The sequence below is a fragment of the Capra hircus genome, chromosome 2 (assembly GCF_001704415.2).
Source record: "Capra hircus breed San Clemente chromosome 2, ASM170441v1, whole genome shotgun sequence".
In the NCBI taxonomy this organism is placed as follows: domain Eukaryota; kingdom Metazoa; phylum Chordata; class Mammalia; order Artiodactyla; family Bovidae; genus Capra; species Capra hircus.
This window is the reverse complement of record NC_030809.1, coordinates 51067543-51093878: the sequence shown is the minus strand read 5'-3', so window position 1 is coordinate 51093878 and position 26336 is coordinate 51067543. Positions and strand designations below refer to the sequence as shown.

The 26336-nt window shown below is 40.5% G+C and overlaps 1 protein-coding gene across 3 annotated transcripts in view; it reads right to left on the bottom strand.

Annotated features, from left to right (window-relative positions):
- HECW2 (HECT, C2 and WW domain containing E3 ubiquitin protein ligase 2) overlaps nt 1-26336 on the bottom strand; it is a 451986-nt gene that overhangs the window by 155417 nt on the left and 270233 nt on the right. For all 3 annotated transcript variants that reach the window (XM_018061392.1, XM_018061400.1, XM_018061404.1), the window contains one exon: nt 9386-9493. In XM_018061392.1, coding sequence (XP_017916881.1) covers nt 9386-9493 — 108 coding nt within the window. The remainder of the gene's footprint in view (nt 1-9385; nt 9494-26336) is intronic.

Below are 26336 nucleotides of genomic sequence, written 5' to 3'. Positions count from 1 at the left end.
AGGAGAGAGAGAGGAGTGAGGAGCAGCAAGAGCAGGGAACCAGGGATGAGCATGCTGACTGGAGGGCCAGCAAGATGACCTTGGCAGGAATTCCCTGGGAACCCTAAATGACTTGACTGAGCACTAACACTGGGTTTTAATGATCTCAGAAACAGTAATAATTGTGTTCAGTTCAATTCAGTCACTCTGCTGCTGCTGCTGCTGCTAAGTCGCTTCAGTCACGTCCAACTCTGTGCGACCCCATAGACGGCAGCCTACCAGGTTCCTCCGTCCCTGGGATTCTCCAGGCAAGAACACTGGAGTAGGTTGCCATTTCCTTCTCCAATGCATGAAAGTGAAAAGTAAAAGTGAAGGGGCTCAGTTGTATCCAACTCCAAGCGACCCCATGGACTGCAGCCTACCAGGCTCCTCCATCCATGTGATTTTCCAGGCAAGAGTACTGGAGTGGGGTGCCATTGCCTTCTCCAATTCAATCACTCAGTCGTGTCCAAATCTTTGCAACCCCATGGACTGCAGCATGCCAGGCTTCCTTATACATCGCCAACTCCCGGAGCTTGCTCAAACTCATGACCATAGAGTCAGTGACACCATCCAACCATCTCATTCTCTGTTGTCCCCTTCTTCTCCTGCCCTCAATCTTTCCCAGCATCAGGGTCTTTTCTAAGAAGTCAGCTGTTCACATCATGAGGCTAAAATATAGGAGCTTCAGTTTCAGCATCAGTCCTTGCAATGAATATTCAGGACTGATTTCCTTTAGGATGGACTGGTTGGATCTCCTTTCAGTCCAAGGGACTCTCAAGAGTCTTCTCCAACACCACAGTTCAGCAAATCACTCTCCCATTTGTTTTCTCCAAAAATGATAGCATGTATTCTGCAAGAACAAAGCTAAGTCATACACACAAGACCTGTCAAAGTGAGACAACCTCGGCAAAAGGTGGGAATTCTGTGGGCATGAGCTCATTAGTATCATGTTCTACATGCTGGAAACATGTGAATCTGCCTGCAGCAGTGCCTCACAGATCCAATCAATAGCCAGTGAGTGAGCAGCTTGTTTTTCAATAAAGAGAAGTACATTTTTACAAGATATCTACCCCCTGCCTCTCAAGTTAGGACATCACCTCCTCTTTTGTGAAGTTTAAACAGTCAGCTAGGTAACAGAGCTCCAAAAAAACATCTATTTCTGCTTTATTGACTATACCAAAGCCTTTGACTGTGTGGATCACAACAAACTGTGGAAAATTCTTCATGAGATGGGAATATCAGACCTTCCTCCTGAGAAATCTGTATGCAGGTCAAGTGGCAGAGTTAGAACCAGACATGTAACAACAGACTGCTTCCAAATCGGGAAAGGAGTATGTCAAGGCTGTATATTGTCACCTTGCTTATTTAATGTATATGCAAGTACATCAAGTGAAATACTAGGCTGGATGAAGCACAAGCTAGAATCAAGATTGCCGGGAGAAATATCAATAACCTCAGATATGCAGATGACACCACCCTTATGGCAGAAAGTGAAGAACTAAAGAGCCTCTTGATGAAAGTGAAAGAGGACAGTGAAAAAGTTGGCTTAAAACTCAACATTCAGAAAACAAAGATCATGGCATCTGGTCCCATCACTTCATGGGAAATAGATGGGGAAACAATGGAAACAGGACAGACCTCATTTTGGGGGGCTCCAAAATCACTGATGGAGTGATTGGACTTGGCGCCCCCAAGATGGCGGCGGCCGCCATGAAATTAAAAGACACTTGCTCCTTGGAAGAAAAGCTATGACTAACCTAGACAGCATATTAAAAAGCAGAGACATTACTTTGCCAACAAAGATCTGTCTAGTGAGAGCTATGGCTTGTCCAGTAGTTATGTATGGATGTGAGAGTTGGACCATAAAAAAAGCTAAGAGCCGAAGAATTGATGCTTTTGAACTGCGGTGTTGGAGAAGACTCTTGAGAGTCCCTTGGATTGCAAGGAGATCCCACCAGTCCATCCTAAAGGAAATCAGTCCTGAATATTCATTAGAAGGATTGATGCTGAAGCTGCAGCTCCAATACTTTGGCCACCTGATGCAAAGAACTGACTCCCTGGAAAAGACCCTGATGCTGGGAGAGATTGAAGGTGGCAGGAGAAAGGAACAACAGAGGATGAGATGGTTGGATGGCATCACTGACTCAATGGACATGAGCTTGAGTAGGCTCTGGGAGTTGGTGATGGACAGGGAGGTCTGGTGTACTGCAGTCCATGGTGCCGCAAAGAGTTAGACACAACGGAGTGACTGAACTGAACTGAGGTAAGAGACTAGGAAACTAACAGACAGAAAAAGTAGCTGCTTATTTTTATCTGTAGAATGTTGATAACCAAACCAGCTTTGCCAGCTGACTCATTTTAAGTGCTATTTTATTCCCTGCTAAAACAACAATCTCCAACCCCTGAGGTAAATTATAATTCCTGAAACTATAAAATAAACTCATTCTGAACTGTGCACAGCAGATTTTGTGGACACGGTCACCAAAAACCACAGAACTGATAGCTTTATAATGCTCTAAGATTCGGTGTAAAGACATGGGGACTTACACAGATCACTTGTTACAAAACCAAATGCATAAGCTAATTGCCAGGGAGAAAAACCCAGTACAAGACAGAACTAGCTGTTTGCACCTGGACTGAAACTAGCCACCTCCTTCAGCAGGACAGCAGTGAAGCCTTCTGCCCCTAAAATACAGGAACGTTTCATGCTGAGTGGGAGGTTTCACCTTCACATATTATGTAGTGTTTGAGGAGGTCATTCAAGAGTATTAAAAATGATGCAACTAAACAACATCCCCTCTTGAGGAAGCGAGAGCAGCATTTTGATAAACGTCTCTGAACATTTTAGTTTTGAGAAGAGGTAACTGGGGAGAACACTTAAGAGGGTAGATGAGAGAAGTTGGTGTTCATGTTTCTATTTTAGCTACTATTTTAACCTCCAACTGCAAGGGGAAACAGAAAGTTATTCCTGAGAAACAGATGCAAGAAGACGTGAAAGCAAATCCAGGCATGATGACAGAGCATCAGATAGGACAGGAGCCACTGGTCACAGGGCCAGCCCAGCTCACAGGCAGTAAAGCTGGAGGATATGAACTAAGGAGCATTCTACCTGAGAAGGGTTTGTCCACAGCCTGCTGTGGCAGCTACATCACTCCAGCATGCTAAGTTACCTCAGTCGTGTCTGACTCTGTGCGAACCCATGGACTGTAGCCTGCTAGGCTCCTCTGTCCATGGGATTCTCCAGGCAAGAATATTGGAATGAGTTACCATGTCTTCCTCCAGGGGATCTTCCTGACCTGAGGATTGAACCCTCATCTCTTGTGTCTCCTGCACTGCATTTGGATTCTTTACCACTAGTGCCACCATTTGGGAAACCCCTAATTGCCTCAAACTCTGGAGAAGGAAATATATACATTTCTATGTACATATATTTTATGTGGTTCCTTTGGATTATAAAAGGCAAAAATATTTTCTTCCAAAAAATCACATCATTAAACATGTTGCCTCAGAGACAGTAAGCCAGGAGAAGAGTGAGGCCTCCCACTTTAACCTATAAGGACTTACAGTCAGGTGGGCCAGATCTCACCTCAGAGGAAACTGGCATCTTCCTCTCTCTCAGGTCCCCTCTGAACAGCTGAAGCCAGTCATGGCTCATGGAAACATTTTTTGGCCCCTTTTAAAAATCTTCTGGACATGTTTATTCATAAAGTTATGAAAATGAGTTTTAGCAGCCTCTAAGTGCTGATAAGACAAAGAAGCCCTCTTATTTTCAAAATTTTAATTTACCAGCTTCCATAAATACAAATGAAAATGTCCCCCAGAGCAAGGACATCTCAACTCCATGTCCCCCACAGATGGAAGGGTGATCACTGTCCAAAGATGACACTATGTACTTGTTGGGAGTGGTTGGGAAAGCGGAAAGAACTTAAACCTGTTCCCAAGTAAAGGAGTTTCTGTAATCATGCCATGATGACATTGCATTTTAAAGCAATCATTCTACCATTTGTTTAAAGAAAGAATACACTTCTGAGTTTATATATAAATGAAGTATTTTAGAAAGCTCAGGTAAAACTGGTAAAAGTGGTTGTCTTCGGGAAGGGGAAATTGGTAACTGGGGCATGAAGTTGGGAGAGATTACTTTCATTTTTTGTCTTTTTAACATTATACTCTTTTCATCTGTTATCTGTTCAAACCTTATTTTTTTAAAAAATCTCAGCTCAGCTACATTAACTCTAGGCATTAGTATAAGATTCCATTTCAAGCTTTCTTTGAAAAAAAGGTTTACAGGCCACTTTCTGTAAGAAATGATTTTGTTTCAAGACTAGGATCTTTGAAACATCATCTACCACATTAAATAACTTCAATATTTCCTTAGCTAGTAATTAATAGCTTGCTCCTTTTTAGAAAACCTGGATGTCCCTCAAGTTTTAGAAGCTGACTATTTTGAACCATAAAGACGGATAGAAATGTCATTCAGTCATTTCTATCTCATTAAAATGGAATAATTTTTAAAAATCAAGCTAATTCAGAAAACAAGAGTTTAACCACTGCCTTTGTCCTTCTAATAAAGTCTTAATATTATGATTTCTGTTGATAGGCTCTTTTATTCAGAGGCCACAAATTGAAAAAGAGTAAACACATTCCAATTCTCATGCTTTTGACAAAATTCACCCATAGTTCTAGCGACGTTCTCACTTGGTTATGTTACAGCATCATCGTCTTTAATGGGAGCAAATGCAGCCAGAAGGCTTCCCTCATGGCTCAACAGTAAAGAGTACTAGGTGCGAAAGACGCCCTGGAGAAGGAAATGACAACCCACTCCAGTACTCCTGCCTGGGAAATCCCATGGACAGAGGAGTCTGGCAGGTCACAGTCCACGGGGTCACAAAAGAGTCAGACCAGACTTAGTGACTAAGCAACAGCAGCAGCCTGAAAGAACCAGGGCTTCCCCTGCTTAAGCTCAGAAAAACAATCTTGAATATCAAAGCCATACTGCATCAGTGAAATGCAGCACATCCTAACAGGATGAGAGAAGTCACTGGAACTAAAACATAAAGTATGCGCGTAGAGCATGAAAAGAGCCAAAATCTCTCTAAGGGGCGAAGAGGCCCTTCTGATGTTGGTTGAAAAGACTTAGCAAAGGAGAAAGTTATCGCAGGGGCTCCGACAATACAAATAAAGAGGCTCTCCCCTTTCCCCTCATCCATGAAAAAGCCACCCACAAAGGTTCTGTTTCAAACTTTAATGCCAATCAGATGTGAGGCTATCACTTACACAAGCCATATGCATCCATACTGCACAGCTTCCTAATCCTATCTACTTCCCAGGGCTGAGACAGATAAGATATGTGAAAATATTAGATAACTTATACAAATAACAATGTTCTGTTATCATTAATGATCACAAAGCAGTTCAGTTCAGTACACAGCAGTGTAGTTGACTATTTCTAAGCTTATACTGATCCAGGATTTAGTGAGTTCTTCAATGGTGCCTGGCAAAAAGTTGGACTTAACCAAATACTTCATGAGGGCTGGGGACATAATGAACAAATAAATGGAAGGGATGAAGGAAGGACAAAAAGCAGGTCTGAATGAATGAATGACTAAAGTCTATGAAAGACTACACAGAATAAAATAGATGTTTTAAAATGCCAAGACAATTTTTGAAACCTCTTCAGTTCAGTTCAGTCACTCAGTCGTGGCCGACTCTTTGCAACCCCATGAATCGCAGCACGCCAGGCCTCCCTGTCCATCACCAACTCCCGGAGTTCACTCAAAATCACATTCATCAAGTCAGTAATGCCATCCAGCCATCTCATCCTCTGTCATCCCCTTTTCCTCCTGCCCCTAATCCCTCCAGCATCAGAGTCTTTTCCGATGAGTCAACTCTTCACACGAGGTGGCCAAAGTACTGGAATTTCAGCTTTAGCATCATTCCTTCCAAAGAACACCCAGGACTGATCTCCTTTAGAATGGACTGTTGGATCTCCTTGCAATCCAAGGGACTCTCAAGAGTCTTCTCCAACATCACAGTTCAAAAGCATCAATTCTTCAGCACTCAGCTTTCTTCACAGTCCAACTCTCACATCCATACATGACTACTGGAAAAACCATAGCCTTCACTAGACGGGCCTTTGTTGGCAAAGTAATGTCTCTGCTTTTCAATATGCTATCTAGGTTGGTCATAACTTTCCTTCCAAGGAGTAAGCGTCTTTTAATTTCATGGCTGCAATCACCATCTGCAGTGATTTGGAGCACAAAAAAATGAAGTCTGACACTGTTTCCACTGTCTTCCCATCTATTTGCCTCTTAGATGTCAAAACTCAAGAATATACATTGCACAGGTGATCCATTCATTTTCCATGAGCATAACCTCATTTGAGGAATTTTGACAGTGACAAGTGAGTGCACATGAAGCTGATCCTCCTCTCCAATGTCTAGGAAGGTCATTTACCTAAAATTAAACCTGTCTTTGTCCTTCAAATTCATCCCAGTGGGCCCTGTAAGTCTGGGTCACCTGCCTCCTCTGGAGGTTTATCCTGATAAACAAAAGCCATCTTTACTTTCAGAAACAGCCTAAATGTGCTCAAATCCAGGTTTGCCCACAAACTTAAGTCAATTTTCAGAGAATTTTACTTTACTTGGGCTTCTGATTAGCTAAAGATAAATGTTCTTTCTGAAGATGAAAGCAAAAGTTTTTAACGTCATAAGTTTTCAAGATCAGAGGTTGAAAACATAGATGTGGTTAACCCATTCCCCAATCCCAATTTTTTTTTTTTTTTTTTTACATTTCACACCATTATCTCCAGAGATTCATGCAAAACTTCATTATGCTGGGAAGTCCCCTTAGATCTGCTCAAGCCAGATATGGAATAAAAAAATTAAAAAATGATGTCTAAAAGACAGGGACTACACTTCTAAGCACTGATATAAATACCACCTGAGATTTTTACATTGAATGGATTTCAAAGGGATAGAAACATGTCCTGGGGGAGACCCCATTCTGATGAATGAAGATAAACTTTCTTACTTTCTGTACTTCCAAATCTTTCTGTACTTCCTATTCACTTTCACTTTAACTTATACAGCTTTACTCAGTCCTTACAAAGGTATTAATGAATATTTCCAGTTTCACAATCATGCTGCACAATACCCTCACTGTGTGAGGAATTAACATGGAAATGCTAAAGTAGAGGAGAAAACCAAAAGCATTCCCAATTCCTAACTTCAACGTCAAGCCCACTTCTGCTGAACATTAACAGTGAGATGTAAAGAAAGACATTTGTCAAGACAGAGATGCTCACTATATCCTAATCAGCCAGGACATTACAAATCTCTAATTCACACTCCATGGAGAAAGAAAATCAATCATGGCAAGTGGGATATTTTGTAAATGGGTTTTTTTTTTTTTAAACTCATAATGTTCCAAATTACAGCAGCATGTGGTACTGACCTCTTCCCAGGTGTTCACATGAGCCCCATAATGTGAATCTGCACACTCCACCAAAAGGCAATCATTCCTAGAAGTCTTCAGCATTAGAGCAAACAGGAAGGCTTTCCCTGAAGTTCAATTGGCAATATTTCTCAGTTGATCAGCCTCTTAAACCCAGGGATCTTTTCAAAGGAGGAATCACATTGAGAGTAAAGCCAGCTACTTCCCATTCCATTTTTTACCATATTCTTTTTATCACTTATGCTTCTCATTACTTAGAGACAGCAGCTGGACCAGTGTCAGAAAGTAAAGATGAGAAACAGGCAATAAAAACAAATCACCCATAATGTCACCTCTCAGATACAACCCATTGTTCACATTTTGGTGAATCTCTGAGACTTTTTTGTACATGTTGTATTAGCTAGGAGAGGATGAGATGGTTGGATGGCATCACCGATGCAATGGACATGAGTTTTGTAGCCTCCGGGAGTTGTTGATGGACAGGGAAGCCAGGCGTGCTGCAGTCCATGGAGTTGCAAAGAGTCAGACATGACTGAGCAACTTAACTGAACTGAGCTACCATTCTTAAGTACCAGTATCTCTGGTACTATATTCTCTCTCTTTCTTGTATTAAATTCCATATAGAAAACTTAATTCTTACTATGGAGTTAAACAGCTCAGAAACATTTTAAAGAGCTCAGTTTTTTCTCTACTGCAGAAAAATAAATTCTGTATACGTATAAGTTAACTTGGACAGACCAGTAAATCATTTATATGTATACATGTGTCTATGTATATATATATTAAACTATATAGAAGTACTGCATATAGGATGTGTTTATAAATAAATATAACATCAAATCAACTGGGTAATGGTTATTTGCAGCCAATCTCTGATCCCTAGTAAATGACCTTTATGGTAATGTGCCCCAGATCATCTCATCTACACTTGGAAAGACCAAGACCCAAAAGCAAAACTTATTCTTCTGTTGGGAAAAATAGTAGTGAAGTATCCTAGAGGCAAATAAAATTCTTAAATTAACTGAAATCTTGAATTATCCTTTCTGCCCTTTGAAATTAATATAGTATTAATTATAAATGAATGCATTTCTCTGATAATGAGTGATGTTGAGCATCTTTTCATGTGTTTGTTAGCCATCTGTATGTCTTCTTTGGAGATATGTCTGTTAAGCTCTTTGGCCCAGTTTTTGATTGGGTCGTTTATTTTTCCGGAATTGAGCTGCGGGAGTTGCTTGTATATTTTGGAGGTTAGTTGTTTGTCAGTTGCTTCATTTGCTATTATTTTCTCCCATTCTGAAGGCTGTTTTTTCACCTTGCTTATAGTTTCCTTGTTGTGCAGAAGCTTTTAATTTTAATTAGGTCCCATTTGTTTATTTTTGCTTTTATTTCCAGTATTCTGGGAAGTGGGTCATAGAGGATCCTGCTGTGATTTATATAGGAGAGTGTTTTGTCTATGTTCTCCTCTAGGAGTTTTATAGTTTCTGGTCTTACATTTAGATCTTTAATCCATTTTGAGTTTATTTTGGTGTATGGTGTTAGAAAGTGTTCTAGTTTCATTCTTTTACAAGTGGTTGACCAGTTTTCCCAGCACCACTTGTTAAAGAGATTGTCTTTTCTCTCTTGTATATTCTTGCCTCCTTTGTCAAAGATACAGAATTTATATACCATACATTCATCAGATATATGTTATACACACACACCTAGAGACATACATACACTTTTTTCAAACCATAGTAACTTTCTCTAATGAGTATTTCCCAAAAGAATATATTTTACAGTTTGGGGTGACATGGCATACATTTATAAATAAGAATCAAAAGCTTTTACAATAAAATTCATAAAAGCCTTCATAGATTTCTGCATATTTCTGAAATGTTCAAATACAAACTTATGTTAACACTTAGGTACTTACGCTCCATGAAATAGGGCCCAGGCTCAATTCTCCATACAATTTGTCCTTTTTGTGTTCCAGTCACACCCCTGTTTTTAGAATCCCAGAAGTTGGCTGGAGAATTCTCATCTGGAAAAACCAAATAAACACTTTTTAAGCTTATAATTATAACTTCTTTGTCTTTCCTTAGCTCAAAGATGTAGTATGATTTCTAAACTAAATGGAAAAAAGTAAAGAGGGAAATATTAATGAACACTATTGTTAATGACGGTTGATTATTTAAGATGGCAGAGTAGAAGAACATGAGCTCATCTTCTCCTGTGAGAACTCAAAAATTACAACTCACTGGTGAACAATCACCAACAGGAGAATGTTGGATACCACCAAAAAAATATATCCCACATCCAAGGGCAAAGGAGAAGCCCAAGCAAAATGGTAGGAGGGGTGAAACTGCATTTAGAATCAAACCCCATACGTGATAGAAATGCTCGGAGAACTCTAACTAAAATCTTGTGCATACCAGGACACCCCACAGAGACGGAGCCAGACCTGTCGTTGAGTGTTTGAGTGCCTCCTGTGGGGCTAAGGGTCGGCAGTGCATTATAGGGCACTGGAATGCTAAAGTAGGAAATCAAGAGGTACCTGGAGTAACAGGCAAGAGGTACCTGGAGTAACAGGCAAGAGGTACCTGGAGTAACAGGCAAATCTGGCCTTGAAGTACAGAATGAAGCAGGACAAAGGCTAACAGAGTTTTGCTAAGAGAACGCACTGGTCTTAACAAACACCCTCTTCCAACACCCTCTTCCAACAATACAAGAGAAGACTCTATCCATGGACATTACTAGATGGTCAATACCAAAATCATATTGATTATATTCTTTGCAGGCAAAGATAGAGAAGCTCTATACAGTCAGAGAAAACAAGACCGGGAGCTGACAGTGGCTCAGACCATGAACTCCTTATTGCCAAATTCAAGTGTAAATTGAAGAAAGTAGGAAAAATCACTAGACCATTCAGTTATGACCTAAATCAAATCCCTTACAATTTGACAGTGGAAGTGACAAACAGATTCAATGGATTAGATCTGATAACAGAGTGCCTGACGAACTACGGACAGAGGTTCATGACATTGCACAGGAGACAGTGATGAAGACCATCCCCAAGGGAAAAAAAATGCAAAGAGGCAAAATGGTTGTCTGAGGAGGCCTTACAAAGAGCTGAGAAAAGAAAAGAAGCTAAAGGCAAAGGAGAAAAGGAAAGCTATACCCATGTGAATGCAGAGTTCCAAAGAATAGCAAGAAGAGATAAGAAAGCCTTCCTCAGCGATCAATGCAAAGAAATAGAGGTAAACAATAGAATGGGAAAGACTAGAGATCTCTTCAAGAAAATTAGAGATACCAAGGGAACATTCCATGCAAAGATGGGCACAATAAAGGACAGAAATATTATGGTCCTAACAGAAGCAGAACATATTAAGAAGAGGTGGCAAGAATACACAGAAGAACTATACAAAAAAGATCTTTAAGACCCAGATAATCACAATGCTACGATCACTCACCTAGAGCCAGACATCCTGGAATGTGAAGTCAAGTGGGCCTTAGGAAGCATTACTACGAACAAAGCTAGTGGAAGTGATGGAATTCCAGTTGAGCTATTTCAAATCCTAAAAGATGATGCTGTGAATGTGCCACACTCAATATGCCAACAAATTTGGAAAGCTCAGCAGTGGCCACAGGACTGGAAAAGGTCAGTTTTCATTCCAATCCCAAAGAAATGCAAGGCCAAAGAATGTTCAAACTACTGCACAACTGCACTCATCTCACACTCTAGCAAAGGAATGCTCAAATCCTCCAAGCCAGGCATCAACAGTACGTGAAACTTGAACTTCCAGATATTCAAGCTGGACTTAGAAAAAGCAGAGGAACCAGAGATCAAATTGCCAACATCCGTTGCATCATCAAAAAAGCAAGAGAGTTCCAGAAAAATATCTACCTCTGCTTTATTGACTACGCCAAAGCCTTTGACTGTGTGGATCACAACAAACTGTGGAAAATTCTGAAAGAGATGGGAATACCAGACCACCTGACCTGCCTCCTGAGAAATCTGTATGCAGGTCAAGAAGTAACACATAGAACTAGTCATGGAACAAGAGACTGGTTCCAAATCAGGAAAGGAGTATCAAGGCTGTATATTGTCACTCTGCTTATTTAACTTCTATGCAGAGTACATCATGAGAAACGCTGGGCTGGATGAAGCACAAGCTGGAATCAAGATTGTCAAGAGAAATACCAATAATCTCAGATATGCAGATGATACCACTCTTATGGCAGAAAGCAAAGAAGAATGAAAGAGCCTCTTAATAGAAGTGAAAAAGGAGGGTGAAAAAGCTGTCTTAAAACTCAACATTCAGAAAACTTAGATCATGGCATCCGGTCTCATCACTTCATGGCAAGTAGATAGGGAAACAATGGAAACAGTGACAGACTTAATTTTTTTTAGGTTCCAAAATCACTACATATGGTGACTGCAGCCATGAAATTAAAAGACGCTTGGTCCTTGGAAGAAAATCTATGAGCAGCCTAGACAGCATATTAAAAAGCAGAGACATTACTTTGCCAACAAAGGTCCATCTAGTCAAAGCTATTGTTTTTCCAGTAGTCATGTATGCATGTGAGAGTTGAACTATAAAGAAAGCTAGCACCAAAGAACTGATACTTTTGAACTGTGGTGTTGGAGAAGACTCTTGAGAGTCCCTTGGATTGCAAGGAAATCCAATCAGTCAGTCCTAAAGGAAATCAGTCATGAATATTCATTGGAAGGACTGATGGTGGAGCTGAAACTCCAATACTCTGGCCAACTGACACAAAGAACTGACTCATGGAAAAGTCTCTAATGCTGGACAAGATTCAAAGCAGGAGGAAAAGCAGATGACAAAGGATGAGATGTTTCGATGGCATCACCGACTAGATGGACGTGAGTATGAGTGAGCTCCAGAGTTGGTGATGGCAGAGAAGGCTGGCGTGCTGCAGTTCATGGGGTCACAAAGAGTAGGACACAACTGAGTGACTGAAATGAACTGATTCATAATGACTTACTTAACGACTTGCATCACACTTTATATTTTTGGGCTTCAAAATCACTGCAGATGGTGATTGCAGCCATGAAATTAAAAGACGCTTACTCCTTGGAAGGAAAGTTATGACCAACCTAGACAGCGTATTCAAAAGCAGAGGCATTACTTTGCCAACAAAGGTCCATCTAGTGAAGCCTAATGTTTTTCCAGTGGTCATGTATGGATGTGAGAGTTGGACTGTGAAGAAGGCTGAGCACCAAAGAATTAATGCTTTTGAACTGTGGTGTTGGAGAAGACTCTTGAGAGTCCCTTGGACTGCAAGGAGATCCAACCTGTCCATTCTAAAGATCAGTCCTGGGTGTTCTTTGGAAGGAACGATTCTAAAGCTGAAACTCCAGTACTTTGGCCACCTCATGCGAAGAGTTGCCTCATTGGAAAAGACTCGGATGCTGGGAGGGATTGGGGGCAGGAGGAAAAGGGGATGACAGAGGATGAGACGGCTGGATGGCATCACCGACTCAATGGACATGAGTTTGAGTGAACTCCGGGAGTTGGTGATGGACAGGGAGGTCTGGCGTGCTCCAATTCATGGGGTCACAAAGAGTTGGACACAACTGAGTGACTGAACTGAACTGAACTGAATGACTTGCATTTACAAGAGAGAACTAGGGAGAAGAGTGGGCGGGTGGAAAGTAAATGTCATGTCTGGGCTTAGCCAGTTTGATCACTAAAGTGCCAAAAGACAAATCTACAAAGAACAAAGAGTATGACTGTTCATCAACCAGCAATGAGATGACACATAAAAAGAGATTGGGTGAGCTCCTGTCCTTTGTAAAAATATATATAAATAAATAAAGAGCTAAGCTGATAGAACATAAGAGAATCAAGATGGGGTTAAGAGAGGGGATATTAAGCTAGGAAACTGAGTTAAGACACAGCACAGGTTTGCCATGGATAGTGTTCAGGAAATACCAAGCAAGTCAGCACGATGGCTGAGATAATTGTTCACAATGGTCAGCAGTGGGTTACCTTGATACAACATATAAGAAGGAAAGAGGAAGAAGGACAGAAAGGACAGATCCAAAGAACAGGCCTGAAAGCAGCATCCTCTCTAAGCTCTCTGACTTCATGGCACTAAGAAAATGGTCATATTTGTAGGATACACTGGGGTACATGAAAGAGACATTGACCACATAAGTTGACAGTAGGGGTGCTCTGGCTGCCCCAGGCTCTGCCCCACCATGAAGGCAGAAGGGATTCATGTTCTTTAACTTGCTCACCTCACACTAGGCTGAAGCTCGGCCCTAAGGTCCTGGAATAGGAAATGAAACTAAGGATGTGACAAAGGGACCATTCAGAGTTTTACAGGTACACAAGTGTGTGTGCAGAGACACTGGCTCTTAAAGTTAGATGCACCTCATTTTCATCCCCAAACCTCTTTCCTAGGAGGGAAGATTAGGCCGTACACTTTAACTGAGAGCTGGAATTAAGCAGACAGGGTGAAGTCAGTGATCCACTAAAACAGGAAAGATAGAAAACAGGTTCAAAGTCCAAGGGAATAGTCCTAAGAATAAAAACCTCAATTCTTAAGAGCATAAAAGAAACAGAAGGTGGTCCACATGAGGGGGTCGGATAATCCAGCTCTGAGGGATTTCTGTCTGTGGTTTCCCTTGGAGTCCACTGGTTTTAATGTCCAGTGTCTCAATGTCCACTGACATTGAGAAGTCAAAGAGGTCTGGGAGGAGTGGTCCTTTCTGCTGTCTGTAATCAAAACAGCATAAGTCAAAGATTCTTTATAATGAAAGGCCAAGAAGCAGTGTCACCTCCTCTAAGAAAAACAACACAAGGCAATCCATTCCATTCCATCACAGAAATACAATCACACTGATATTTTTAAATATAAATTTATTTATTTTAATTGGAGGCTAATTACTTTATAATATTGTATTGGTTTTGCTATACATCAACATGAATCTGCCACGGGTATACACATGTTCCCCATCCTGAACCCCCCTCCCATCTCCCTCCCCATCCCATCCCTCTGGGTCATCCCAGTTCACCAGCCCCGAGCATCCTGTATCATGCATCGAACCTGGACTGGTGATTCATTTCACATATGATATTATACATGTTTCAATGCCATTCTCCCAAATCATCCCATCCTCATTCTCTCCCAGAGTTCAAGATTGTTCTATACATTTGTCTCTCTTTTGCTGTCTCACATACAGGGTTATCATTACCATCTTTCTAAATTCCATATATATGTGTTGGTATACTGTATTGGTGTTTTTCATTCTGACTTACTGCACTCTGTATAATAGGCTCCAGTTTCATCCACCTCATTAGAACTGATTCAAATGTATTCTTTTTAATGGCTGAGTAATACTCCATTGTGTATATGTACCACAGCTTTCTTATCCATTCATCTGCTGATGGACATCTAGGTTGCTTCCATGTCCTGGCTATTATAAACAGTGCTGCGATGAACAATGGGGTACAGGTGTCTCTTTCAATTCTGATTTCCTCCGTGTGTATGCCCAGCAGTGGGATTGCTGGGTCATATGGCAGTTCTATTTCCAGTTTTTTAAGGAATCTCCATACTGTTCTCCATAGTGGCTATACTAGTTTGCATTCCCACCAACAGTGTAAGAGGGTTCCCTTTTCTCCACACTCTCTCCAGCAATTATTGCTTGTAGACTTTTGGATAGCAGCCTTTCTGACTGGCATGAAATGGTACCTCACTGTGGTTTTGATTCGCATTTCTCTGATAATGAGTGATGTTGAACATCTTTTCAAGTGTTTATTAGCCATCTGTATGTCTTCTTTGGAGACATGTCTGTTTAGTTCTTTGGCCCATTTTTTGACTGGGTCACTTATTTTTCTGGAATTGAGCTGCAGGAGTTGCTTGTATATTTTTGAGATTAATTCTTTGTCAGTTGCTTCATTTGCTATCATTTTCTCCTATTCTGAAGGCTGTCTTTTCACCTTGTTTATAGTTTCCTTTGTTGTGCAGAAGCTTTTAATTTTAATTAGGCACTCAAGTATCACCTAAAACTGGATTTGAAAGATGGCATGAGGCTCCTCGGGGCAGATGCTGCTCACTGCCTCTCCCTTGAGCCTCTTCCTTGTCAACTGAACCCCAATTCTGTCAAAGGTAACAATGTACACAGTTAAAATAGTTACCCTTAAATGCAGCTAAGGGTGGCATGTGGCCAGTGCATGTGGGTTGAATTCTACTGGGTGGGACTTCTGGGGGAGCTATAATTATTAAGATTGATAAGAGGACACTCAATAATCTTTTTGCTCTCCCCCTCCAACCTCCTCTCTTCTTAGATGAGAGCCACAAGCTAAGGATGACAGAGAAAGAAGCTAGAAACATCCATGATGATACTTTGAACCCTGAATGGCCCTCAGACGTCTTGCTACTGAGGCAGAAATAAATTCCTAATTATTTAAGCCCCCGTGGTTGGGTTTCTGTTACTTGTGGCCGAACACAATTCCTAACAGACACAATTACCATCCTGAAAGTCATTCAGTGACTTAGACCCATGAGGCCTGACTTGAACCAGAATCACTGAGACTGCATCACTTCTCCAGTTTAGACAACAAAGGTAGCTTCTTCTCTAAAACATACTTTAATGGGCAAAGTTGCTTGCATAGGAACAGAGACTCTCATGTTTTCACAAACAGATGTACTGAGCTAGCTGTTGGTCACATGGAAGGCTTCAGGAAGCTGGACCCTGAGAGGAGCAGAACACACGCCCAGGGAGTAGAAGGTGTCCATCCCACTGTTCAAAATGCCAGACAGCGACGCACACGAGAAATTTTCTGAAAACACTGTTGTGTCAGTTTCCTCTTGAGGCCTCAAGAAAGACAGGCAATAATAAAACTCATTTTAGGATCACAATGATAAAATGCGACTTTCACAAAATTATACTTCTTAAAGTGTGACCTCACTGTAAGAGGATTGGCACTTCTACTATTACTAAACGTTTTCACCCCAAGCCATCAGTTAAGCCAAACCAAGTACACACTTCTGACATATCAACCCTAGGGAGACGGAGGGCTGAAGAGCAGAAACAGAGGGGAGGGTGGGGGTAATGAGATGAGAATTATCATAAGAGGACTCATCGCCACACAGAAGTGATTCCTGGGGCTTGACACAAGCCTTTACATGTTCCCTGGAGAAGAATCGTGTCAGAGAACCAGTACCAGCATCTCCTGTTCCAAGAAGAGCCACTAGTAACTTTGTCTTTGCCTATTACTATTCACTTCGAAGTAGAAATACGGCACTGCGTGAATATCCTCCCTTGGTCTCAGAAGCCAGAAATAAGGGAGAATGAGTTACAGGTGCTGCCTCCTCAGACCCTTAACCAAGAAAGAGACCTAGAGTAAGGCGTTCAAATCACCTACCAGCTCATGGGGTTAGCATAAACCAAATATCTCTGACTTTAGCTCCTATCTTTGGTTTATAGGCAATGTGGACAACTCCATTTGGTTAAATTTATGATATTTAAAGAAATAAAGGCCAGTCTCTGGAAGCAAGATGTTGAAAATGTACCATGATCATTCAGACTCATAAGGAACTCAAACATCCCATATATGATGAGAAATGAATCAGAATTAGGAAGAAAAGGCCCAGAGCAGATGCTTGATGGGTCTGCTCTTTTTTTTTTTTTTTTAAGCCCCAAGTGTTACAGTGAGAAACAATCCTGTAAACCTTCATGGGGAAGGTCTTATTCCCTACCACGCATAGTGTCTGTCACGCAGAAGTTACCCAAGTTGGTTAATATTCTGGCTATTCTACATGGAAATTTTTCTGTGATGAGATTATATTTCTGATAATTAATCATCCCTGACAGATAGTAGCACTCTTGTCATAGAGTGACAGTTACTCTTAACTAAAGATATAAAACTCCTAGAAATAAGCCAGTGTAGGGTCACAGAGTAGGGTCATAGGATTTTACAGTAGTGTTCACAACCTCCACGGCTCCAGCTCCCTCTGCTACAAGACAGCAGAGCTCTGGCCAGCCTTGGCGGCACCATTCTAAAAACTAAATAGAATGACTCATCCTTTGTCTTTGTTTCAAGAACACTGATTTTAATTTGTCCTTCAGACTATAACTTTTTAAAGTAGGTAAACACCTTCAATTAGGTTGCAATTCGTTCTCACCTAGCCAAAGAACATCTTCTTAGTGACTGTGTTTCTCTGCTCAGATCTACTTTTCATGGATATCTGAGGACAGAATATTTTTTCCCAGATTGTGTAACTTGTTTTTCTTTACCCTCATTTAACATCTATTTTAGGCAATTGAATCTTTCTTAAATGCCCCTACTCCAAAGAAGAAAAATAATTGAGTATAAAGTACTATACCAAAGAAAGGGTTCTAAATTTCTTAGATGTATCATATATACATAATATATGCATCTATTTCTTCCATTAATTCAACAAAGATTCTGATAGATCAAATAAATGTCATTGCTCTTTAAAGTCAATTATCAATTGTTTTGTTTTTGCTTGGCCACTTCCCTTCCCCATTTCTCTTAAGAACTGTGCAGATCTGTCCCACAGATATCTGAGGATATCTGTCCTCATATCCTCTAATTTCTACCCTATGACTTAGAGCAAGGTACCATTTGTTCTATGACATCCAGAACATGGACAATATGAGGCCCAATCTCCCTGGTTTCTCCATCTCCCTACTGCCATCTTTTCTGGTACCCATATCTATTTCTTGCCTTCTTGCCCAGAGTTCTAGGCAATAATGGTGGTGCCCTTGACTCAAACACTTCTATCAGCACCTTCTCTCACTTTGACCATTAGATTATTCCTCCTAACCTAGAAACGCATCAGCCTCCATGAGGTGTATTTTCCTGCTTTTGCTCCTTGACCACTGACTTCCTTGCTGCTTTTCTCATTTCATTCTTATTTTCCTTCCTACCAAGATTAAAGTGTCTATTACAATTACAATGGAGTTTATATTCTTGGAGTGTATATTCTGTATATTTAGGTAACTTTCTAGCTGGAATATAATCATAAAAACATTAAACATTAAACATTGGATATGTTTAATGCATGTACCTAAATATCTTCTCTAAATGTAATTTTGTTTGGCAGAGTTTATATAAAGCTTGTCCACTCACAGCTCTTATATATTCTTTGTTATCTTATAAATCTAGTTGGTAGTACATTTTCTCTAAATATAAAGGCATAGTGCACACCCCAAAAGCCCTAAAATCCTTCTAATAAAATTTTCATACCTCTTTGTGAATATTGTGGGATCATATTCAAGAAAACTCTTGAAAATATTTATTCTTGCCTTATTTTAGCAATCCATGATACTTTCCCAACTGATTTCACTTAGTTTTTTTTTTTTTTTTTTTATTTTAATTTTACATGCTTCCCAGCCCCCCCCCCCCCCCCCCCCCCCCCCCCCCCCCCCCCCCCCCCCCCCCCCCCCCCCCCCCCCCCCCCCCCCCCCCGCCCTTATACACATCTGTCTTTTCCTTCTGATTTCACTTAGTATTTTTAAAATTACAGTTAGCCCTTCAACAAAGGAAGAGCCAGAGATCAAATTGCCAACATCCGATGGATCATCAAAAAAGCAAGAGACTTCCAGAAAAACATCTATGTCTGCTTTCTTGACTATGCCAAAGCCTTTGACTGTGTGGATCACAATAAATTGTGGAAAATTCTGAAAGAGATGGGGATACCAGACCACCTGACCTGCCTCTTGAGAAATCTGTATGCAGGTGAGGAAGCAACAGTTAGAATTAGACATGGAACAACAGACTTGTTCTAAACAGGAAAAGGAGTACGTCAAGGCTGTATATTGTCACCCTGCTTATTTAACTTACATGCAGAGTACATCATGAGAAACGCTGGCCTGGAGGAAGCACAGGCTGGAATCAAGATTGCCAGGAGAATATCAATAAGCTCAGATATGCAGATGACACCACCCTTATGGCAGAAAGTGAAGAACTAAAGAGCCTCTTGATGAAAGTGAAAGAGGAGAGTGAAAAAGTTGGCTTAAAACTCAACATTCAGAAAACTAAGATCATGGCATCCGGTCCCATCACTTCATGGCAAAGAGATGGGGAAACAGTGGAAACAGTGGCTGACTTTATTTTGGGGGGCTCCAAAAGCACTGTAGATGGTGACTGCAGCCATGAAATTAAAAGACATTTACTCCTTGGAAGGAAATTTATAACCAACCTAGACAGCACATTGAAAAGCAGAGACATTACTTTGCCAACAAAGGCCCGTCTAGTCAAGGCTATGGTTTTTCCAGTGGTCATTTATGAATGTGAGAGTTGGACTGTGAAGAAAGCTGAGTGCTGAAGAATTCATGGTTTTGAACTGTGGTATTGGAGAAGACTCTTAAGAGTCCCTTGGATTGCAAGGAGATCCAACCGGTCCATCCTAAAGGAAATCAGTCCTGAATATTCATTGGAAGGACTGATGCTGAAGCTGAAACTCCAAAACTTTGGCCACCTGATGTGAAGAGCTGACTCATTAGAGAAGACCCTGATGCTGGGAAAGATTGACAGCAGGAGAAGGGGACGACAGAGGATGAGATGGTAGGATGGCATCACTGACTCAATGGACATGGGTTTGGGGGAACTCTGGGAGTTGGTGATGGACAGGGAGGTTTGGTGTGCTGCGGTTCATGGGGTCACAAAGAGTCGGACACAACTGAGCGACTGAACTGGAACTACAACAAAAGCAGGGGTTAGGCAAACTGCCCCTCTCTGCTGTCAAAACTCAACCTGTAGTCAGCTCTCTGCATATTCAATGGGTTCCTCCTTATCCACAGGTAGTTTCACATCCACAGATTCAACCATCCATGGATCGTGTGGAACTGCAGTATTTATACTGAAAAAAAATCAAGTATTAGTAGACCTAAGTAATTGAAACCCATGTTGTTCAAAGATCAGCTGTACTCTTTAGGGCTACTCCTGTTAATTTTGTTTTTAATACTAGAACTACTTATGTTAAGTCTGTTTCTCCAAGGGAAAAACAAAGTATTTGGGCCCAGGAATAAAGGAGCAGGCGTATATGATTACACCACACAAAACTAATTCTCTTTTTTATTACTTATAGAGTACAGTAGCTCAGAGAACATTCTCAGATTTTGTTAATTAGATGAGATACAGTCTCTTTCCCTTAATGAAAACCACATGATTTTACCTTGTCTTAAACAAAATCTCTATATAAGCTGATTTACCAACATCTCCTACACATTTGCTTCCCAAGTGGCTCAGTGGTAAAGAATCCACCTGCCAATGCAGGAGCCACGGGAGACGTGGGTTCAAGCCCTGGGTTGGGAAGATCCCCAGAGGAGGAAATCGTAACCCACTCCAGTATTCTTGCCTGGAAAATGCCGTGGACAGAGGAGTCTGGCAGGCTACAGTCCATGGGGTTGCAAAGAGTCGGACATGACTGAGCATGCCTGCACCTTTCCCTTTAGCTAACTGATCCTCCAGGGCAATGATTTCCTAACTCCATTGCTCACAGTGAATACCCTGGGATCCTCCAAAACACAGATTTCTAGTTAGTAGGTTTGAGTCAGGTTTCAGGAAACTGAATTTTAGTAAACACCTCATTCAGTTGTTTCTGATACAGTACTACAAAAATACCTCACGTGGAAAAAACTTGTTCCATGGTAATCTCCAGGGAAACTGAGCAATCACATCTGCCATGCACATCTCACTAATCACTTTCCTCTCATTTGTCAGGTCATTCCTTCCTCTTTCCTTTCCTTCCTTCACTTGAATGGTTTTTACTGACCGACTACTATGAAAGCCAACACCCCATCTCCTGCCATAAGGAGATGGCAGTGTAGTAGGAAAAGACTGGCATGTAAGGTACAATGCAATACTAAAACTGCTGGGATAGAGGTGTGCATACTTTACAAAGTATTAAAGGAGAACCAAAGAGGAATGATCAGCATTCCCCGTGACTGTGTATAATGAATATGGGGCTGGTCTCTCAAGCTTGAAACGTCTTTGGGAGATGAATATGGAGCTATACTTTTGGAGATCTACACATTTAAGCCAGTCATTAAGCTATTTCAATCCATTTCTCCTTTTCTTCCTTGGAAAGGAAGGTTAATTATATTAAATTACTATATTATTGTAAAGATTAATTTTAAAAAATAAATTCTTTTAAAATGCCATTAAGACCTAAAATAACATAAGCATAAAGTCTTTCATGCACCAAACTCTTCCTTCCCCATAATATTTCACACAGAGAGATCAGTGTGAAAGTAATATTTTAAAGATTAATTTTTTCTGTATGATTTTCGGATTCCAGAAAATGTCCTATGAATAGGTTTGGAAGATAATAAAAATATACATAGGCGATATGACCAGACATATCAAACATATCCAAATATAATCTGGATTTGAAAATGTTTCTATGTCTATATTAATATTTCTAAAACCTCCATATAGTACTGGAGATAAAACAGGAACAAAAAAAGTATTCAAAGTCCTCACACTTCTATCAGCCAATCTAGGGGGATTGAAAAAAGATGAGAAATTTTGTGAGAAAGATGCCATGTGACAGACTGTGCCAGAGATGAAAAATGATGCTTACAAGTTTTCTTTTGCTCTAAAGCAATTGCTCCCTGTATTTTCTCATAAAATGTCATAAACATCTAAATTGATATAAAATTACTTTAGGATACAAACTGAATATCCCTCCATCCTGAGATAAGATCATAAAGGAGCCTCAATTTATTCTAGCTACACTCAGAAATTAGCTGCCTTGTGTAGGATTTGGGATTTAGAAAGCAATCCTAAACTATTAATATAACTTGAAACAAAATGACCATTCTAGACCTGGGCAAAAACACAGCTTCACAAGGCCTGTGTGACTGTTAAAACTCTACAAATTTACCTGCAATTGCTAGGCAAGTTATGTGAGAGGAAAGCTCTGATAATGACTGAGATTTGAACTAAACTGCAGGGAAGGGGTGACTCTTTACCACTGATGGTACCAAAGAGAGCACCAATCTTATTAAGTGCTATGAGAATTCCCTAACAAACTGCCTCATGAATCGGCACACTTTACATTTTTTTTTGAATTTTATATTTTTATTGAAGCATATTTGATTTACAATATTTTGTTATTTTCATGTATACAGCAAAGTGATTCTCTTTATATGTTATACATATATATGTGCATATATGTTTTTTAGATTCTTTCCATTTTGTTCTTACAAGACATTGAATATACACACTGCTATATATGAAATAGATGAACAAGGATGACCTATTATATAGAATAGGGGACTATACTCATAAAAACCTGAATTGTAGCACATTAAAAAAGCCTCAAGTCAAAAACCCTAGCAACTGAAAATTCTGTGGAAATATATCAAATTAAATGACCACGTATTACATTCTCTCTCTATCTCTTTTTGAATAAATCCTCACTAGTACTTCTCTCCTGGTGTTCCATATGGTTTAGCATTTTACCTGGGTTTATTTTAATGAGATATATTAGTAAGAGAGAAGTCAGACTGGCTGTGGTAGATCTCCATTATAGCATCTGCCATGGTCTCATCCGGTAGTATGTGTGATGCCTGTGCTCTGTACGAAGATTTTACTTTTATCACATGAGTAAACAAGAAAGAGAACCAACAATAATCTTTTAACCCAAGAGTCCCAGAGGCAAGGTAATTGAAGTCTCTCTATCAAGACAAACAGTGCAGGGGCTCACCTTTAAAATAAGCACTTTCTGATTAATGTGGCCAGTATTGGCTAGCAGTAGGACACCACAGCCCCTGTCAGCCTCTTATAATAAAAACTGGCTGTGCTATCTACTAAGGCCTGCAAGATACACAAGCCACTGGGCTACTTCTTGGCAGGGTCACTGGAAACACAGACAACTATATTAGCTGTATAAAATATGTGAGTGAAACAGAGGTTAAGCAGTCTTGCCTCAGAATGTACATTCTGGATGCTTTTGTTACAGTGCTTTTACCAATTTTTATGTGGTGAAAATCTCAATTCTGTCCATTTTCTTGTTTGATGGCACTATATTGTTGACTTTATTTTAATTTTATACTTTATTTTAGGGTAGATTTAAGTCTATAGAAAACTTACAAATGTAGTTTAGATAGTTTGCAGATGCACAAACCTGATTCCCTCTATTAGCACTATTATTAACATCTTCATCTTACATTCACAGGAGACATTTGTCACAATTGATGAGCCAATATTGACATGTTATTTTTGATTAATATCCATACTTTCAGGTTTTCTTAGTTTTAAAATGATGCCTTTTTTTTTTTCTGTTCCAAGATTCTATCAAGGATACCATAATACATTTAATCACCTTATCTTCTTAGACTTTCCTTAGCTGGGACATTTTCTAAGACGCTTTCTCTGTGATGGTCTAGTAAGCTTTACAGGAGTGCATGTGTGTGCTCAGTCATGTCTGACTCTTTGGGACCCTATGAACCATAGCCCACCAAGCTCCTCTATCCATGGAATTTTCCAGGCAAGGATAGTGGAGTGGGTTGCCATTACTTACTCCAGGGGATCTTCCCAACCCAGGGATCAAACCCTCATTTTTAACCCGATGTCCCTAGATTCCCAATTCTGTATACTAACACCCTCTCCGAGGGGGGAAAAAATAAAAAAGTGTGTATATCAGACATATTTAGAGACTGCAATGATGATATCATGTTATCAAATGAGAATGTCCCCACTGGTGACTATGGCTTTGGAACCACTTGAATGGCATTTTTCTTAGAGAGATCAGAAAGTTTTGCTGGTTATAATGTGTTGGAGATGAGAGAAAAAGACAGTAGCACATTACAGGACAGAAAAAACAACAGGGGCTGAGAAGATACGCTTGCAAGAGGGAAAGGTCTGCCCTTGGGGATGTTTGCACTGAAGTCCGTGTCTCACTGCCTGCAAGGAAACAAGGGAGCATTTGGCATGGGGATGGGGGAGTGGAGTGGGGTGCATATACTGACTCGATGCCATACATACCCACAGTATGAGAGAGGTGTGTTACTGTTGTCTCTACAGGAGGCCTCACCAGGAGTGGTAGAGCTCAATCCAAATTCCATGTTTCAGTAGATCCATGCTGGGTGACATAATTTATAACCAAGTCCTAAAGCATACCCCTGAGGTCTCCTCAACATTCAGACCTCCATACATGCTGGGCAGAGGCTGGAGGCCCTGCTAAGCAACATCCTATATAAAATACCTGATCCTAAACTAGTCAGTTAAACCCTCATTTTGACAAGGAAGGAGTGAGGGAACCACCAACAGATCAGTGAGAAGAAATATTTGGACTCATTTCAGCAAATACCTCCCAAGAGTTTCAGTCAGAGAGGGTTTATAGAAGAATTCATTTTAAACACAGGCATCCCAGGTGGCACAGTGGTTAAAGACTCGCCTGCCAATGCAGGACACACAGGAGACACAGGTTCAATCTCTGGGTGAGGAAGGATCCCCTGGAGAAGGAAATGGCAACCCACTCCAGTATTCTTGCCTGGAGAATCCCATGGACAGGGGAGCCTGGCGGGCTACAGTCCATGGGATTGCAAAGAGTCAGACACGCATGCCTGCATAATGTCTACATGTGAAAAAAGGATCCCTATTTCTTTCAGAGTAAAATTCAAAGTTTTTACAGAGGTGAACAGTGTCCTACAGGACCTGGCAGCCCCGGTCTCCACCCCTCAAAAAATTACAGCTCTGAGTTCATCTTTCCCTACTCTGCCCCTGTACCCACTCTATCCACTCCAGCCACAATGGACTCCCTGATAGTGAAGGGGATCCGAGTACACCATGCCAAAACAGGCCACTTTGAGCTGAAAGTAATTAGTTTTCTGCTCTCTTCTTTAAATCTAAAAGCAAGACCCACATTTTCAGCTCTAAAGTCTCCCTCTTCCATACTAGAAAGAGTAAAATAACTCAATCACTACTAACCAAAAGAGAAGGAACTAGCTTCAGTCTGCATAACAAGGCTTCCTAAAAAAGGCTACTGGAAGATAACCTTATCTTCCAGTAGTTCCCCCCATATATTTACCTTCCCACAATTTACCACCCTTAAAAGCCAACCCCTAGTCTCTGTCTAGTTGCTGCTGCTGCTGCTAAGTCGCTTCAGTTGTGTCCGACTCTATGCGACCCCATAGACAGCAGCCCACCAGGCTCCCCCGTCCCTGGGATTCTCCAGGCAAGAATTCTGGAGTGTGTTGCCATTTCCTTCTCCAAAGCATGAAAGTGAAAAGTGAAAGTGAAGTCGCTCAGTCTAGTTACTTCTCCACAATTTATTGCCCTTTGTTAAAGTAGCATATAAGCCCAAGTTCAATCACTCTTTCTGCTCTTCATATACAAGAAGGCTTCATGTAAGTAGAAATAAAAATTTTAACAATTAAAATTTGTATATCCTTTCTCCTCTTAATCTGTCTTCTGTCAGTCTAATCTGCAGGCCTGGTAGCCAAACCTAAGAGAATAGAGGAAAGTTGTTTTCCTCCTCTACAGTATCCTCGAAGTTCTGTTCAGGATTCTGCCTCAGGATCTATTTGTCTGAAACTTTCCCCCCATATATCCATATGGATCAGTCCTCTCCTTAAATCTTTTTTTTTTTTTTTTGCTTGCACATAACCATCTCAATGAAATCTACCCTGATTGCCTCTAGCATTCCTGGAGTATCTTAACATACTCAATTTCCTTTCCAAAACCCTATCACTATCTAACACACTATATAATCTATATATTTGTATATTGTCTTTTTCTCCGGAGGTAAACCCCAAGAGGTCAAGAACTTTTGTCTATTCTGTACACTGATGCATATTAAGTAGCTGGAACAATATCTGGCACATAGTAGGTGCTCATATTTAGTTAAATATGAGATTTCTTCACATATTCTTT